At 56.1% G+C, this 15954-nt stretch overlaps 1 protein-coding gene across 3 annotated transcripts in view; it reads right to left on the bottom strand.

The window, feature by feature from the left end:
• PADI2 (peptidyl arginine deiminase 2) overlaps window positions 1–14737 on the bottom strand; it is a 45668-nt gene extending 30931 nt beyond the window's left edge. For all 3 annotated transcript variants that reach the window (XM_004425631.3, XM_087446725.1, XM_087446726.1), the window contains exons 1-3: window positions 14569–14737; window positions 1495–1678; window positions 433–505 (exon numbers count right to left, since the gene is read on the bottom strand). In XM_004425631.3, the coding sequence (XP_004425688.1) occupies window positions 433–505; window positions 1495–1678; window positions 14569–14660 (349 nt within the window). In that variant the 5' untranslated portion in view covers window positions 14661–14737. The remainder of the gene's footprint in view (window positions 1–432; window positions 506–1494; window positions 1679–14568) is intronic.
• Between the last annotated feature and the right edge of the window lie 1217 nt (window positions 14738–15954).

Raw genomic sequence — 15954 nt, 5'->3', positions numbered from 1 at the left:
ATCTCTATGCCCCCACGGCTGGGTCCAGGGCAGGCCAGCAGGGAGCCTGGCTGTCAAGGACAGCGCAGGCTCTGTAGACAGGCCCTTTCCCTCACCGTGAGAGGCAAACTCTTCTCCAGGCTGCAGGGGAGAGGCGGGGGAGAAGCAGACTTGGCTCTTTCTTCTCCGGGGCCCACTGAGCCTGGGATGGGGACGCTGACATTGGGCTGAGTTGCTGGCAAACCAGGGCATGTCTCCTCCTGCAGGACGCCCCTCACTCCAATACAGAAGGGCCCGTGCATGTGTGGCATCCCTCCCCGGGCCTGCATTATTTAGAGGCAGCTCCGAGTGCCAGGTCTGCAGCATTGAAAGCAGCCCAAGTGCCGCTAAGAAGGGAGGCAACACCAGTGCCCGGGGAACAAAGGCACCCAGGCCACAGCTCCTCCAACTCACCGACAGCCGTGAGGAAGAGCCCAGCCTGGTCGACGGGGGTGTTCTCCTCCTCTTCATAGTAGTTGACGGTGACCTTGGTGCGGAGGGGGCGCATTGGGAGGAGAGAAGAGCAGAGATCACAGACCACAGGCAGAAAAATCTGCAGGGACCCCCCTCCCCACCTCAGACTTCAGCCTGTCAAGCCCATTCTCTCCAAACTTCCAAACCCTCTCCTCCAGGAAGCAATCCAGGGTTGGTGGGCTACTTCTCCCAGACCGTCCAACTAGACAGGGGACTCCCCTCTTCTCAGACTGCACCCAGGGTGCCGACTGCCCAGCTGTCCCTGCAGTACATTCTGCTGCCTGTGGGGCCCCCACATCTGCCATGGTGTATGTCTAGACCCGCTAAGCACCCAGGGGGCAGGGCTGAAGTTATTTTCTTTGGATAATGCCCAGCGCCATCACTGCCATGGGGCACATGGTGAAGTTCATGATCAGAGAACCCAGTGAAGCGAGAGTCTGGTCTCGGCCTCACCCCTTGGGCAAATCACTTTGTTGCTCGGGTGTCCCGCACCCCATTTTATTCACAATGAGACCAAGGACGTTTGTGGCTATGACTTCCAATGATTGTAACATTCCGTCACTCAGCAGCCCACAATGTTAACCTTCCATGAAGCCGTCATTCCACGGGCTAACGCTGGGCTGTCTCATACGGTAGCCAGCAGCCACAGGTGGTTACTGAGCACTTGACATGCGGCAAGTCTGAACTGAGATGCGCTATAAGTGTAAGTAGACACCCAATTTAGACACAGTATGAGAAAAGAATGTAAACTATCTCAACGCTGTTTTTATACTGATATCACGTCAAAATGATAATATTTTGATATATGGAGTTCAGTAAAAGAAATTAAAATTAAATCCACCTGCTTCTTTTGGCTCCTTTAATGTGGCTCCTAGAAAACTGAAAATGACACGTGTGGCTGGCATTCTGTTTCTATCAGACCCCACTGGTCCAGCCCCTCTCCATTCCAGCACAACCCCTGTTTCCGCAGCCCTCGGTGGCGGACTTCCCCAGCCGTGGTACCTTGTCACTGCTGGCCTCGGAGCTCGCCTGGCTCATGGTGAGCCGCAGCGTGGTGGTGGGTGAGAGGGGCCAGCGCTGCTTGCCATTGGAGACCACCTCCTCGGCCTGCCCGTCCCGCACCACCTCTACCCGCACGCGCGCTGAGTGCTTCAGGCTGAAGGTCTGGGCCCCGGCTGGGGCTGCGCTGTGGGGAGAGAGGAGAGCGGGTCATGGGGATCCCTGGGGCAGGCGGGACAAGGGGCTTCTGGAGGAGACTCCTGAGGAGCAAGGCTGCCAGGGCCCTCCCAGGTCGTCTGGTCTGGGGGACCCCAAAGGACCCAGCTGTACTGCAGTCACCTGGTAGCAAAGAGGCACTTTTTACAAATACAGACTCCTTGGGCCAATCTTGTACCTACTGAGTCAGAATGTTCGAGGGTGGGGCCTAGGGATCTGAATTTTTTTTTTTGTTTGCTGAGGAAGATTGGCCCTGGGCTAACATCCATGCCCATCTTCCTCTGCTTTATATGGGACGCTGCCATAGCATGCCTTGACAAGCGGTGCATCAGTGCGCACCCGGGATCCGAACCTGCGAACCCTGGGCCGCTGAAGCGGAGCATGTGAACTTAACCACTATGCCACCAGGCCATGAATTCTTAACATGTTTGCTCATGCTTCTGATGGGCATCCAGCTTTGGGAGCCACAGGGTACCGTATGGGTGGATGACTGAGGCCCAGATGGAGGAATGAATTTGCTCCAAAGGCAGCAGTAGGCCCAGAACCCTGTCTCCCAACCCCCGTCCTGTATCTGAGCTGGAGGCCAGGGGGCAGGGTCCAAGTACACAGGAATGGAGCCTGGAACTTGGGTCCTAAAGGAGAAGGGGTGGGCTGGCTCTGTCACAAAGATCCCTCCTTCCTGCCACAGTGATCAAGGCTTGGAATTCCTCCCTGAGAGTCATTCCTTGGGGATCCGGTGTGGTTTTCTATTGAAAGGAAAAGACTTTCAGAATTCTTGAAAAACCATAAGATTTCAGGGCAGGAAAATAACTGGTTTGATCAGGTTGCTATAGACTGAATGTTTGTGTGCCCCAAATTCACATTTTGAAGCCCTAACCTGCACTGTGATTGTATTTGAAGATAAGTCTTTTAGAAGGTAATTAAAGAAGTCATGAGAGTAAGGAAGTCAAGAGGTAATCTAATAGGATTGGTCGCCTTATAAGAAGAGGAAGAGAGAGCGAGATCTCTCCACGTGCATGGAGAAAGGCCATGTGAGCACCTGAGGAGAAGGCAGCTGGCTGCAAGCCAGGCAGAGTCCTCACCAGGACCCAACCCTGCCGGCACCCTGAGCTCAGACTTCCAGCCTCCAGAACTGTGAGAAATAAATGTCTGTTTTTAAACCACCCAGCCTATGGTATTTTGTCACGGCAGCTTGGCTGCCTAAGACACTGGCTTAAGGAGGGTGACAGGAAGGACAGGGAGACGAGTGGAGGAAGGGGCCCAGGGCTGACAGTTTTTGTAAATCCAGCCCCCAGTCTGAAGGTTCCCAGAGGCTAAAGAGGGCTCAGAGGGATTTAGGTGGGATTCTCATGGGACTTGGGACTAAGACGTCGGTGCAAGTGTCTGCGGGCCTGGTGCTCCTGGGTTCCAGAAGAGCTCTCCACTCTGGTTGAGTATCAGAATGATCAGGCCGTGCTGTTTAAATCTTCACGTGTTTTTTGAGGCTACAGATTTGTGGATCCCATCCCTGGAGAGGCTGGCAGGACAGAGGTGCAGCTGGGGCAGCTGAAGATGTGAACAGTGGCCAGGGGTGAAGGACAGGTTTGGACCAGAGGTTCTCCAAGTCCAGCAGCAGCAGCATTACCTGGAAGGCTTGTCAAAGCACAGATCGCTGGGCCCCTCCTCAGGGTTTCAGATGCAGCAGGTCTGGTGTGGGGCCTGAGAATGTGCATTTCTACCACGGTTCCAGGAACCGTGGGTGCTGCTGGTCCAGGGGCTACACTTAGAGAACCACTGGTCTAGCTGTTCAGCAGTGCAGTCTGGGCACCCTGGGGTGACCAAGGCCGTGAGTGTGAGTCTGTAGAGGCCGCCAGGCAGGGTCTCTCTGACCCAGGCCACAGACTGCAGCGGCTGCTGGCAAAGACCGCTGGTCTTGGGCACTGGCAGGAGAGAGTGGACAAGGGTCCACAGCTCATGCCCAGTGCTGGGAAAGGAGCCTGAAAAAGCAGCTCCAGGGCCGCTCTATTTCTTGTCTGTCCACCACCTTCTACACGCCTCAGCCCAGCATGGGGGCACTGGGCTGATCTGAGCCTGGACACTTGTTGGCCGCAGCCTGCTGCCTCTGTCCACACCCAACATTAGGAGAAGCACAGCCTCTAAGCAAAAACCCTGGATTGGGGGTACATGTGCAAAAGATCTGAATTCGAGCCCAGTTTTGCCACTGACTTGCTGAGGGGGTCTTGAGTGTGTCCCTTGCACCTTCTGAGTGTCCATGTGCCCACCTCTAATGACACAGGATGACCACCCACCCCTCCTGTCCCTCGGGCTTCGTCTCTCATCCCTCACAGGGCAGGGGCTCACTTTGTCTTGTGGTGCTGCCTTGGGGTACCTGTCCTCCTCCAGGTTGTACGCCCCGGTGGGCAGGGTCTGGCCTCTCCCATCCCTCCTCCTGCAGAGCCCAGCACAGGGCTGGGCACACCCAGCGAACCAAGTGGAGCCGAGCAGGACAGAAGTGAGCCTTGCAGAAGCGCCAGGCAGCATTCCTCAAAGGGAGGCGTGGGTACGCGTGTAAGATGCTTTAGGCGGCACACGGATGCACAACGTAAAGAAGATTTATGTATTTATTAATGTGTTATCTTTTTATGGCAATTGATAAAGGCTTGCCATTTATGGTACCGATACAGGATCTCCATTTAAAATAAATTTATAAGAAAAATGTGAGTTGATTTGAGGAAAAATGTGAACAGTACTTCAGGTGGAATATGGTTTTGGTAAAATTCACGCGAGTCTGGGCAATCGTGGGCTCGGGTCTGGGAAACTTTCCTCTAGTGAAAGTCCCGGCTTTGATCATCAACCTGCTGGGTGGCCTTGAGCCAGGCACTTCCCCTTCTGTTCCATCAAGTGCCAAATGAGAGGATGGGACCAGGTCAGAGGTGGCTGGAGTCTGGAGAGCACAGAGGGAGCGGGCCCTGGGCTAAGGGGTGGGGAGGAGGCGCCGAAAAGCTGGGCGTCTCTCTGCCGGATCCCTGCTCCTCTTTTTAGCCAGAGCCACTGTTATTTCACCTGATTTTATATATCGAGTTTCTGCATACAATTCTACTTAGGAAAAAATGCTTTACAAATTTAAAGGGCAGGATGGGTTTAGGACCCGACTCTGACAGTAGTTGCTGAAAGTGTTGCTCCCAGCCACCTGCATTCCTCCGGGCCAGTGAGGAACTGGAGTAGGCCCCAGAGGCTCAGGGGGTCAACACTCGGCCCACACTGGAGTTGCAGAGCCCCGCACCCTCCTACTACCCCAGCACCAGCCCTGCTGTGAGCTGAGCAAACAGCTATTCTTGGAGCGGCCCTGGCAGAAGCAACAAAGGCAGCCATTGTCCCCCGTGGATCCTGCTGGCTGTCTCCCTCCCCAGGAAGAATCGCTCAGAATCACCCACAGAAACCCGAGAGCCAGGGGCTGCAGGCACCTCTGTTGTCCCCGGAGGCTTCAGGGACGGCCCAGGACTGCATCGAGGGAAACAGAGTGGGGATGTTAGTGGTGCCCATATCTCCTGCTATGGGAAAGAGGCTTAAGTTAGTGTGGACGGAATGACAGACTGCCAGCTCCTGGGACCACATCTGCTCTGCCCACCATTGTATCCCAGCGCCCAGGACACGGCCATGCTTAATACACACTTTGGGAATAAATACACGAATGAACCCACCCTTCTTGGGTTCCCAGACTGTATTACCAGAGTGACTTTTTTTTTTTTTTAAGATATCAGGTCACTTGTCTGCTTGAAAACCTTCAGGGGAGCCTCAGTGCCTACCCACACAATAAAATCCAAACTCTTTAGCCTGCCGTCCACCTAGTTTCATTTAGCCGCTGCGTCTCGACTTGACTCTCCAGCCTCATTGTCTGCAACTCCTTCCACCCTCTCAACTCCTGCATCGTTCCATCTCACTGTGCATTTTGCATATGCTGTTCCTTCTACTTCTCATACTTTTCCCTGAATTCTCTGCCTGGCAACTGTCCATCCCTACTTGAAGACCAACTCAGTTGATTTATCCTGTGTTGATCCTCCCTCGTGGCAGTGAGCTCCTTGAAGGTAGGGACTGTCTTTTTGTCTCAGCACCTTGCCTGTAGACGCACACAGTAAATATAAATGCTTGCCAGGAAAGGCTGGAGAGGAGGGCCTGCTTATGTGGTTATTCATTCACTCAACATGTATTTATTGAGCACTCACTGTGAGCCAGGCACAGTTCTAGGTGCTGGGGGTGGATGGGCAAAAAAGATAACGTGTTCCCTGGGCCCCTGGAGCACGTGCTCTAGTGGAAGAGAAAGACTTTCAATGGACTACACGAGTAATTGTGTAATTACAGCTGTGATAACTGCCAGAGAGGAGAGGCATGGGGTGCCGTGGGGCCCTGATCTGGAAGTCAAGGAAGGCTTCCTGGAGGAAGTGGCATTTGAGCTAGGTCTAAACCTGACACTCGAAAGCACAGACGAGAATTAACCAGACCGGTGGTTCTTAAATCTGAGTGTGCTTCAGCATCACCTGGAGGACCCGCCAGAATCCAGGGTGCTGGTCCATCCGCAGGGTTTCTGATTCAGCTGGGCTGGGGCCCGAGAAACCGCATTTCTTTCTTGTTTTCCCCCAACTTTGAGGAACAATTGCCAAAAATAATTGTATACATTTGAAGTGTACAGCGTGCTGATTTGATATACATTGTGGAATGAAAAGCTGCATTTCTAACAAGCTCCCAGGCGATGCTGGTACTGCTGGTCCAGGGACCACAGCTCGGGAACCACTGAATTGGGCAAAGCGAGGAGAGGAAGAGGAGCTGAGATTCCAAGCAGCAAGGACATCTTGGGTGATGGCCTGAGGTGGACGTTAGTCCAGCAGGTTCAGGAAACCGGAAGGAGGTCAGTGTGGCCGGAGTTGGTGAGCAAGGGGGAGGGAGAGTGTTGGGAGGAGAGGATCCAGGTGATGGTGAGGGGCTGGCCTTTCTCCCGAGCGCAGTGAAGGCTTCTAAGCAGGGGCGGCATGGTCATTTGCGCTGTAAACAGATGGCCCAGGGCGCAGGGTGGGGAATGGATCTCAGGACAGCAATAGTGGAAGTGGGGGAACCTGCAAGGAGGTGACTGCAGCTGTCCAGGTGAGCGATGATGGTGGCTTGGGAGCAGGTGTGGCCATGGAAATGGAGAGAAATGGCCAGTCGGTTGGTGTCACACAAAGGAACTTTGAGCAAGACTGGAAGGCAGTGTGAGATGTAGAAGAGGGATGTTTACTGAGCCCAACCCAAGGGAATTCGGGCTTTGTGACTTGACATCTGCCCAGCTCCACAAATGCTGTGTCCTCTGGGGAGCCAGCCAGACTCTCCGGCCTTTGCTCCGTCAGTGGGGAGGGTCACCAGCTCGGCATCTCGGGGCTGGAGCGACTCACTTAGCCTTAGACTGGAGGGCACGACGTGCCTGCTCCTAGCTGGCATCAGGATCTCTCCATTTATCCACCCGCCCTGAGCCTCGTTCACACCAGCCGGGCTCACCCCCACAGTGATCCCAGCTCCTGGCAGCCTGGGCGTGACATCCTGCCCTCAGGTCTTTGCAGGAGTCTGAGGGGGGGACATGGGTGCCAGCCTGGTGTGCAACTCACGGCGAGCACCCTCAAGGAGAGGGACGAGGGGAGGCATGGTGCGGCTGGAGCCCTGAGGTGGGTAGCTGCCCTGGACAGGGATGGGTGGAGGCCAACCATAACCTCTGTCTTCAGCCAGACCCCTTCTCTGCCCGGTAACCTCAGCAGCCTCTCTCACCAGGCACTGGTGCCTCCAGCTGCCCCGGGCCCTCTCCCTAGGGAAAAAACGACCTAGTCTATGGTGATTCCCTCCCCAGACACCTTCAGTGACTCCCCACTGCCTACAGAACAACATCCATCATCTGAGCTGGGCATTTAAAGCCCCGGTTTGAGCTCATCGACTCTCCAGCCTTACACTTCAGGCCATTGAAACTGTGCCCTTTCTGCCCCCATGTGAGCCAACTTTCCTGCCAGGTGCCTTTGCTCCTGTGTGGCATGTCCTGATCACACTGTGAACTCCTATCCATCCTTCAGGATCCAGCTTGACTGCCATCTCCTCCAGGAAGTCCTCCCTGATCTCACGAGCCAGGACTCATCTCTCCCTCCCTCTGCTGGTCTCTCAAATAACACTTAACAAATGTTCAACATTTCTCTCCCATGAGCATTATGGACTCTTTGAGGCCATTATTATTTGTTTTAATAATATTATAATAAACCCAATACTAATTCATGATAACTACTGAGTATTTATTATATGCCAGGCCCTGTTCTGAGCCCTTGGCCCACATGATCTCAGTCTGTCCTTTCGACACTCCCACGAAGCCTGTATTAATTTCATCCCATTTTACAGACAAGCACGTTGAGGCCCATGGATGGGAGGACTTGCTCCAAGTCTCAGGGATGGTAATGGCAGAGTGTGTGCTCAACTCAAGCTCTCTGAGCTCCAGGCCTGGCTGCTCCCTTCCTGGGAGAGGATCCATAAGTCACATCCTCCCTAAAGGTCCTCCAGGTAGGGAGAGTGCCAGGCTTGGCTCAGGAGAGGATTGCATGAGAAGCCCTTAGGAACCTCTTGAGCCCCCTACCTATTTCGCAGGTGGGGGTCAGAGGCCCAGCAAGGGGACACCAAACACTGGCTTCCTGCCCTGGGCTCTTGGGTGAGTGACTGAGATAAGCAGGCTTAAGCCAGTCAAAGCCCCTGGGCACATGGTCTGGCACAGCCGGGCAGGACAGAGCTGCCTCCGAAAACTGACCTCCCCCAGAGCTTAACAGGTGCACCTGTCTGGTGGGGGTGGGCACTGGGGTGAGCCCTGCTGCTGTGCTCCCATCCTGACTCAGGGCCCCGTGGGCAGGAAGTGGAGGCTCCCAGGGCCCCCAGCTGTGCAGGGGGCAGTGGGCTCGATACACAGGGGGCCAGGTCCTTTTTAGAACCTGCCCACCCCCCAGGCACCGGCTTGAAACTAGAGCCCTGGAGTAGCTCCTGGCAGGGTCTCCTTTGTAGGGTTGAGGGTGCTGGATCTTCTAATTTATGGGTCCATCTGACCTGGCCCGGATTCCTCCTACCATCATTCTCTCAGGAGCAAGCGCTGCACTGGCCAAGCTTGGCCATACGCCCTTGACTTTCATCGGCCCTTCCAATGGGCCCGTTCCTTGAGGCTGGGGGTGGAGAGCTCAGCCTAACGATAGGCCAGTCCACATGCATCACCAGCCACTCCATTCATTCATTCACTCACCAAGGAGCCCTTCATTGACTCGAGGGTGGGAGGGGCACGGGAACAAGGAAGGAGTGAGCGTGGAGGAGGACACGCCTATAACACGAGTCCCAGAAGCTGGCCCAGCAGAGTGGTTAGAGACCTGGGCTCGGCACCTCCACCATTCGCCAGCTGTGTCATCCTGGACAAACATTCCTTACCTCAGTTTCCCCAACCGCAAAAGAGGGCCAATAACAGTATCCAACTCATAAAATTGTTATGAAGTTTCAACACATGTAGATTATTAAATACATGTGAGATGAGCATGCAAGGTGCTGAGAAGCCTGCCGGGTACGCAATAAGTGTTCAATAAATGTTAGCTAGTAATGTTAAGTAAATAAGATCTGCAAAGACAAGGAGACAGTAATGAGGCAGAGAGTGCCTGTGGCTTGGGGTAGGGCATCAGAAATGGGGGTGGTCAAGAAAGCTGCCTGGAGGAGGTGACATCTGAGCTGAGACTTGGCAGGTGAAATGTCCGGCTTACAGAGGTCTGGGGGCCAGGGCTCCAGGCATAGGGAACAGCACTGCAAAGGCCTGGAGGTGGGAAGGAGCCTGGTGCGTTCAAGGGCTGACAGCATCCACAAAGCCAATGTGGCCGAGTGGAATGTGTGCAGGGGAGTTGGCAGGAGATGGAGTCTGGGAGGTGGGGTCCAGCATCCACGGCACCCCAAGTTCCCATCACTTCAAAATGGATGGCAGACCCTCCCTGGCCTTTGTCCTAAGCATACTTTCTAACTTCCTAAATCACTCACACCAACCAAGAGACAGAGAGAGGGAGTCTGAGAGAGAGTCGAGGGAGGGAGATGGGGATGAATTTAGATTCTCCAGCCTCTTCCCAGGGTAGGATCCATATCTGCACTCTTCTCTGTTTTCCCAGCATTTCACTGTGTGACGTCTAGGAACTCCTGCCCTGGTGCCCTCTTCCTATCTTCTGCCAGAGAGTGATGGGCAAGGCCCTGCCGGGAGAATGGCTAGTCAGCCTCTACCTTGGGGTATCATCACCCCCACCTCCCACCTCACGGCTTATGATGAGGTCAGATGTAACTAGGAGACTGCTCTGCAGAGGCAAGAGACAGCTGTTAACATCATCTCTGCCCTGCAGCTCCTGCAGACCTCAGGATACAGATCCTGACCCTTCTCCACCAGGCAGAAGGAGCCACCTGCCCAGTCGAGAACTCTCCCCCCACGGGACAGATGCATAAATCAAGGAGAGGTAGGAGAAGGTGTCTCCAGGGCCCGGTTGGTAGGTCAGTGGGAGAGTCGGGGAGAGTGTGAACACTCCATTACTTTACTCCATTCTGCCCTTTCTCCAACCCCTCCAGACTCTGGGGGTGACCCTGACTCCAGTGCAGAGAAAACATCCCTCAGCAGAGGTGGGTGGGGAGGGTGAAACTGATCTGGGGACGCCACTCCTTCCGGCCCTCTCTCCAACTTCACGCCAGAATCAGATGGGGCCCCAGGCCAGCCCCAGCGAAGAAGTGGCTGCCAGCTTAAGGGACCATGGGGGAGGTTGTGTGGACAAGGTGGACATGTGCCAGACCTAAGACACGCACCTTTGGGAGCAGTAGAAGGAAACAGCAAGTGTCTTTAACAACTATCGCAAAACAAATCTCTAGAAAAGAATCCTACTTCCTTCTTCCTGTGCATCTACTCATAGCTTGCTGGAGCCCAGCACTCAGAATGTGGCTGGCCCAGGCCATCCATCCCCAAAGGGCCAGATTTGCTGGGCGAGGGTGGGTGGACCACAGGGTCTGCTGAGGAACGGGGTAGGTGAGGCCCCTGCTGTGTGTCTGGAGGGGAGAGAAGCCGAGTGCCCATCTCAGGAGAGGGGGCCCAGAGCCCTTGGGAAACGGGGCTGGGTGTTAAGGCCTGTTCATTCACTTTGTGACTCAGGAGTAAGCGGTCAAGACACCCCTCCCTAACTAACTGGGCCTAGAGTCCACCAGGTCTTGTCCCTTGGTGTCTCACTGGAGACCCTGGGGGGCTTCACGAGGGGCTTGAGTCAGGACCTGTGTCTGTGTTGGGAAGGACCGGGTGGGAAGTGGAAGATCGAAGAGGTGGGTGAAGTCTCCTGGAGCAGTGGGCTTGTGGCCTGGGTGGAGGGTGCAAGGGACCCAGGCTGAGAGGGTCATCCAGGTCAACCTGCTGGTTTCAGGGCCACACAGGATAGAGTGGAGGTTAAGAGCACGAGTTCTGAGTCAGATAGATCTGAACCTGAGTCCTGCACGACCACGACCACGGGCAAACGGCTTTACCTCTCTGAGCCTCACTTTTCTCGTCTACAAAATGGATGATCCCAGCATGACCTCCAAGGTCCGCCGGGGGAAGAGAGGAGATAATGCATTTGGTTCATAAGTGCTCATTAATGTCTCCCGCTATTATTAATACCGACAGCAGCTCTCACTGCTACAGACACCAGGAATAACAGCAGCAGTAACAGCCCTGTCTCCATAGTCCTGGAAGAGGCTTCCTTCCACTAGACCAGTGGTTTTCAACTGGAGGTGATTTTGTCCTTCTGCCAGAGGACTGCTGGCGTTATCCAGAGGCATTTCTGGTTGTCGCCACTGGGGGGTCGCTACTGGCATCCAGGGGTTAGAAGCCATGGATACCTCTAGACGTCCTACAACATACAGCCCCCCAAAACAATGATCTGGCCCCAAATGCAATAGTGCCGAGGTTGAGCACCCCTGCTTCAGACCTGTGCTGGTCAGGACAGTGGCCACCAGCTACCTGCGGCTGCTGAGCACCTGAAATGCAGTTGGCCACATTGAGATGTGCTAAGTATAAAATACACATTGAATTTCAAAGACTTAGTAAGGAAAAGAAGATGTAAACTATCTCATTAATAATCTTTACATTGATAACATATTAAAATGATAATATTTTGGATAGATTGGGTTAAATGAAAGATATCATTAAAATTAATTTCACCTGTTTATTTTTTTTGTGAGGAAGATCAGCCCTGAGCTAACATCTGTGCTAATCCTCCTCTTTTTGCTGAGGAAGACTGGCTCTGAGCTAACATCTATTGCCAATCCCCCTCCTTTTTTTCCCCCAAAGCCCCAGTAGACAGCTGTATGTCATAGTTGCACATCCTTCTCGTTGCTGTATGTGGGACGTGGCCTCAGCATGGCCGGAGAAGCGGTGCGTTGGTGCGCGCCGGGATCCGAACCCGGGCTGCCAGTAGCGGAGCAAGTGCACTCAACTGCCAAGCCACGGGGCCGGCCCTCACCTGTTTAACTTTAAAACTGTGGCTACTAGAAAATTAAAGATTACACCTGTGGCTCTATTTGTGGCTTGCCTTCTATTTCTGTCGGGTGGTGCTGGTCTAGACCACGCTGCTTCTCTTGGGGGTGGGGGAGAGTCTTAAGTGGAGGGCAGGTGGGAGGTGTGAGTCCTTGTGGCTGTGGCTGGTTTCTTGAGAAAGGACAAAGGGGACTGTCACATCTGTGGCCCCTGCCCGACGGAGGATGAGTCCACACCTCCTGACTCCTTGTCCCCACTCTTCCTGGGCCTCTCTCTGCCAGGACAGCGGGAGGGCAGGGGGCCTGAGCGTGGCCCCTTCTCTACTCTCCACCACCGGCTGGAGGCACCATGCCAGCCTTTCAGGCTGCACCAGAAGTGCCCCAGTGAACAAACAGGCGGCTATGGTGACAGCTGAAGCTTAGAGACCTGAGCGCCCTGGCTCCCGGCCCACTCCTTGGCAGTGCCTAGTTTAGGATTGGGGGTGGGGGAAGGAGCGGCGCTCTCCCAGGCTACTGAGGCCCGGCCCACACTCCATTGCTGTGTTATGACCCTCAGAAATCACCCCTGAGGTTTACATGTGGACAACTGAGGCCAGGGGCAGATGAGCGGAGAGGGTCCCTGGTCCGCACGGTGACCGGGCCCTCTGCCCTCGGGAAGGAGGCTGGGGCTTGATGCTATCAGCATGGCCAGTGCCTGCTGAGGACGTGGCAGGAGACTGGCTGGATGGGACTGCCAGGGCCACTGGACGTGACAGAGAAATGGGCTGGGGAGGGCGTGTGGGAAGACAGAGGGATGGGGTTTGGTGGGGGCCTGGGAGAGACAGGACCCTTCAGATGACAAAATGATTTGGGAGCAATAAGCCACATTGGCACCTCCACCTCAGCTGAAGGCACAGAGAGGTTAGGGGACTCACCCAAGGTTATCAGCACAGGGTCCCACCTAAGAGTCCTGCATGCTCCGTCCTCTCAGCACTGACCCCTCCCACCCTGGCATTGGGGAACATTTCAAATGCTTGGAAGAGAGGGCTACATGATCCTACCCTGGACTTTCCACTCTTTCATTCACACCAGCCGCACCTTCACGAGGCCCGCCCTACACACTATAGGGAGATGGATCATTGTACTTGGCTGCTTCCTGGGGGCTGTGGGGGTAGTGCTGGGGCCCTGACCTCAAGTCCCCCACCCCACGTCCTGCTGGCTCAGAAATCCTGCACCCCACCAAAGTTTGTGGACAGGAGAAGAGGAAGAGGGAACAGGGTTCTGACTCAGAGGCACTCTTCTGACAATAGACCCCTCCTGGGGCTGTTCCTGTGGCTTAGCGGTTAAGTGCGCGCGCTCCGCTATTGGCGGCCCGGGGTTCAGATCCCGGGCGCGCACCGACGAACCGCTCCGGCCATGCTGAGGCCGTGTCCCACATACAGCAACTAGAAGGATGTGCAGCTATGACACACAACTATCTACTGGGGCTTTGGGGAGAAAAAGGAGGAGGATTGGCAATAGATGTTAGCTCAGAGCCGGTCTTCCTCAGCAAAAAGAGGAGGATTGGCGTGGATGTTAGCTCAGGGCTGATCTTCCTCACACACACACAAAAAAATAAAAAAAACCAAAGATCCCTCCTCGGCACACTCAACCATCTGGAACAAGGTCCCTTCCTGACCCAGGGTGAAGTCAGGGGAGGGTGTTCAGGGACATGGAGCTGACGGCCAGTGCCTGGGGACAGGCAACCACCAGCAGCCCCCACACGGCGAAATCCGAGCCTGAGCAATCCCCGGGGCCAGATTCCGATCCGGGCCAGCTCCCCTCTGGGCCTGCCCCAGCCCCCAGCACGTCCTGGAGGAAGTTCAGCTGATCCGGGAGCAGGGCAAGGGGCTGGGCTGAGGTAGGTGGTGAGCCAGGAGGATTTGAGCGCAGGGCATACAGGAGGCGAAGGCAGGTGCTGAGGGGAAAGCGAGGAAGTGAAAAGGGAGAGGAGGGCGGAGAAGCTGATGCGGTGCTGAGGTCCCCTTGGGAGAGGGGCTGGCGAGGCTCACGCGTGGGAAGGACTGGGGTGCAGCGGAGGTGGGCTGGAAAGGGGTAGTGAGGGAGCCGGGGCTGTGTCAGGGTGTCTGGGAGGGTGTCAGGATTTCGGGGAGGCTGACACAAGGTTTGGGGGCTGTCAGGTTTCCGGGTGAGGTTCTTAGGACTTCTGGGCGCGGGGGCCTGGGGATGAGGTCAACTCGGCTGGAGGAAGGCTGTCCGCGTCTCCGAGCCCGGGGAGGGTCTCGGGATTTCTGGGGCCGAGGTCTCGGGCCGAGCAGGGTCGGAGGGGACGCGGCCCGGCGCGGTGGGCCGGCTCACCTGTAGACATCGGTCCAGAGGTAGGTGCCCAGCACGTACACCGCCTCCACGCGGCTCCCGTGCTGCAGCCGCACCGTCCGCTCGTGCAGCATCTTCCCCGCAGTGCGCGGCGCCGTGCGGGTCCGCGCTCGTCCAGGTCCGCCCGGAGCACCTGCCGCAGCTGAGCCCGCTCCACAGCCCCTGACCGCCGGCGCCGGCGCTCTGACTTATCCTGCAGCCGGAGGGCGGGGACTACCCGCCTGTCTCCTCCCTCAGTGGGCTGCGGGCCCGTCCGTCAAGCGCGGCCACGCCCTCCCCAGCTCTTCCCGCCCCCTTGTGGTCGGGGTGAGGTCAGCAGTTGCCAATTTCTCCCTTCCCCGCTAGGTTTGCTCCGTTCATTCGACATACTTTCAGTGGGCTCCTAGCAGCCGGGCGCCGGGACGCAGGGCCAGTCTCCCCTCCGCGCGCCGCCAGCCTTGCGGGGCAGATAATGCAAACGCAGAGCTGCCACAGGGGCGAGGACAGGAGGCGGTGGGAGCCCAGAGGGAATGGGTGCCCGAACCCCGCCTGGGGTCGGGGACCTGAGCCTTCTTAAAGGAGGCGTTCGCAGACTAAGGGGTAAGGAGGAGAGGGAGCCGCCTGAGCCAAGCCAGGAAGCCAGAAACAGCCTGACACCCCCCTCCCCCTCCCACAATCAGATCCGTGGTACCGGAGGAGAAACGGAGAGGGGTCCGTGTGGGAGCCCAGCAGCCTACAGGGCCACAATGCCAAGCCAAGGCATGGGTGGGTGGGCGATGGGAGCCTTGGCATGGCTTCCTCAGCGAGGAGTGGTCAGGAGTGGAAGTGAAAGGGGCCATTCTGGCTGCCCTGCATGCAGGTGCACCTGGGCAGGGTGGATGAAGACCCCAGCTGGGTCTGCCTGAGAGAGTTAGAGAGGAGGGGACTGATCTGACCAGTGTTTGTGGACCCAAATATTGGTGTTCCCGTGGAGGGGCAATGAGGGGCACCATTCTGGCCTGGGACCTGGGCGAGGGAGGGTGTCACGGCAGAGGTCAGTTTGTGTGTTGAGGAGGCTGAGCTGCAGGACGACATCAGTGGGGGCCTGAACCAGCCCCCACCCCTATCCCAGACCCTTCCAGCTCTGAAACCAAGCCAGGGCTTGTTCAGATAATTCAGCCATGTAGGAGTAAGTGGTCCTTGGTAGAGGGGACATGGAGTGGGGGTGTGAGTGGGCAGAGGTTATAAGAAGGATGGGGCAGGCTGGAGGGGTGCATGTTTAAGACGGGGTGGGGTTCTGGGGGGGGGTGGGAGCCCTGGGAGGGAATGTGCCTGAATAGGAGGGTAGGGGCTCACAAGTGTCTCACAAGCTGAGACACACCCTGCCCCCTGGCCCCAGTGGCCTCCTCC

This window comes from Ceratotherium simum, chromosome 22 (assembly GCF_057802395.1).
Source record: "Ceratotherium simum simum isolate JZ-2026a chromosome 22, ASM5780239v1, whole genome shotgun sequence".
Taxonomy (NCBI): Eukaryota; Metazoa; Chordata; class Mammalia; order Perissodactyla; family Rhinocerotidae; genus Ceratotherium; species Ceratotherium simum.
Note: the sequence above shows the minus strand (reverse complement) of the source record. Positions and strands in the feature narration are given on the sequence as shown.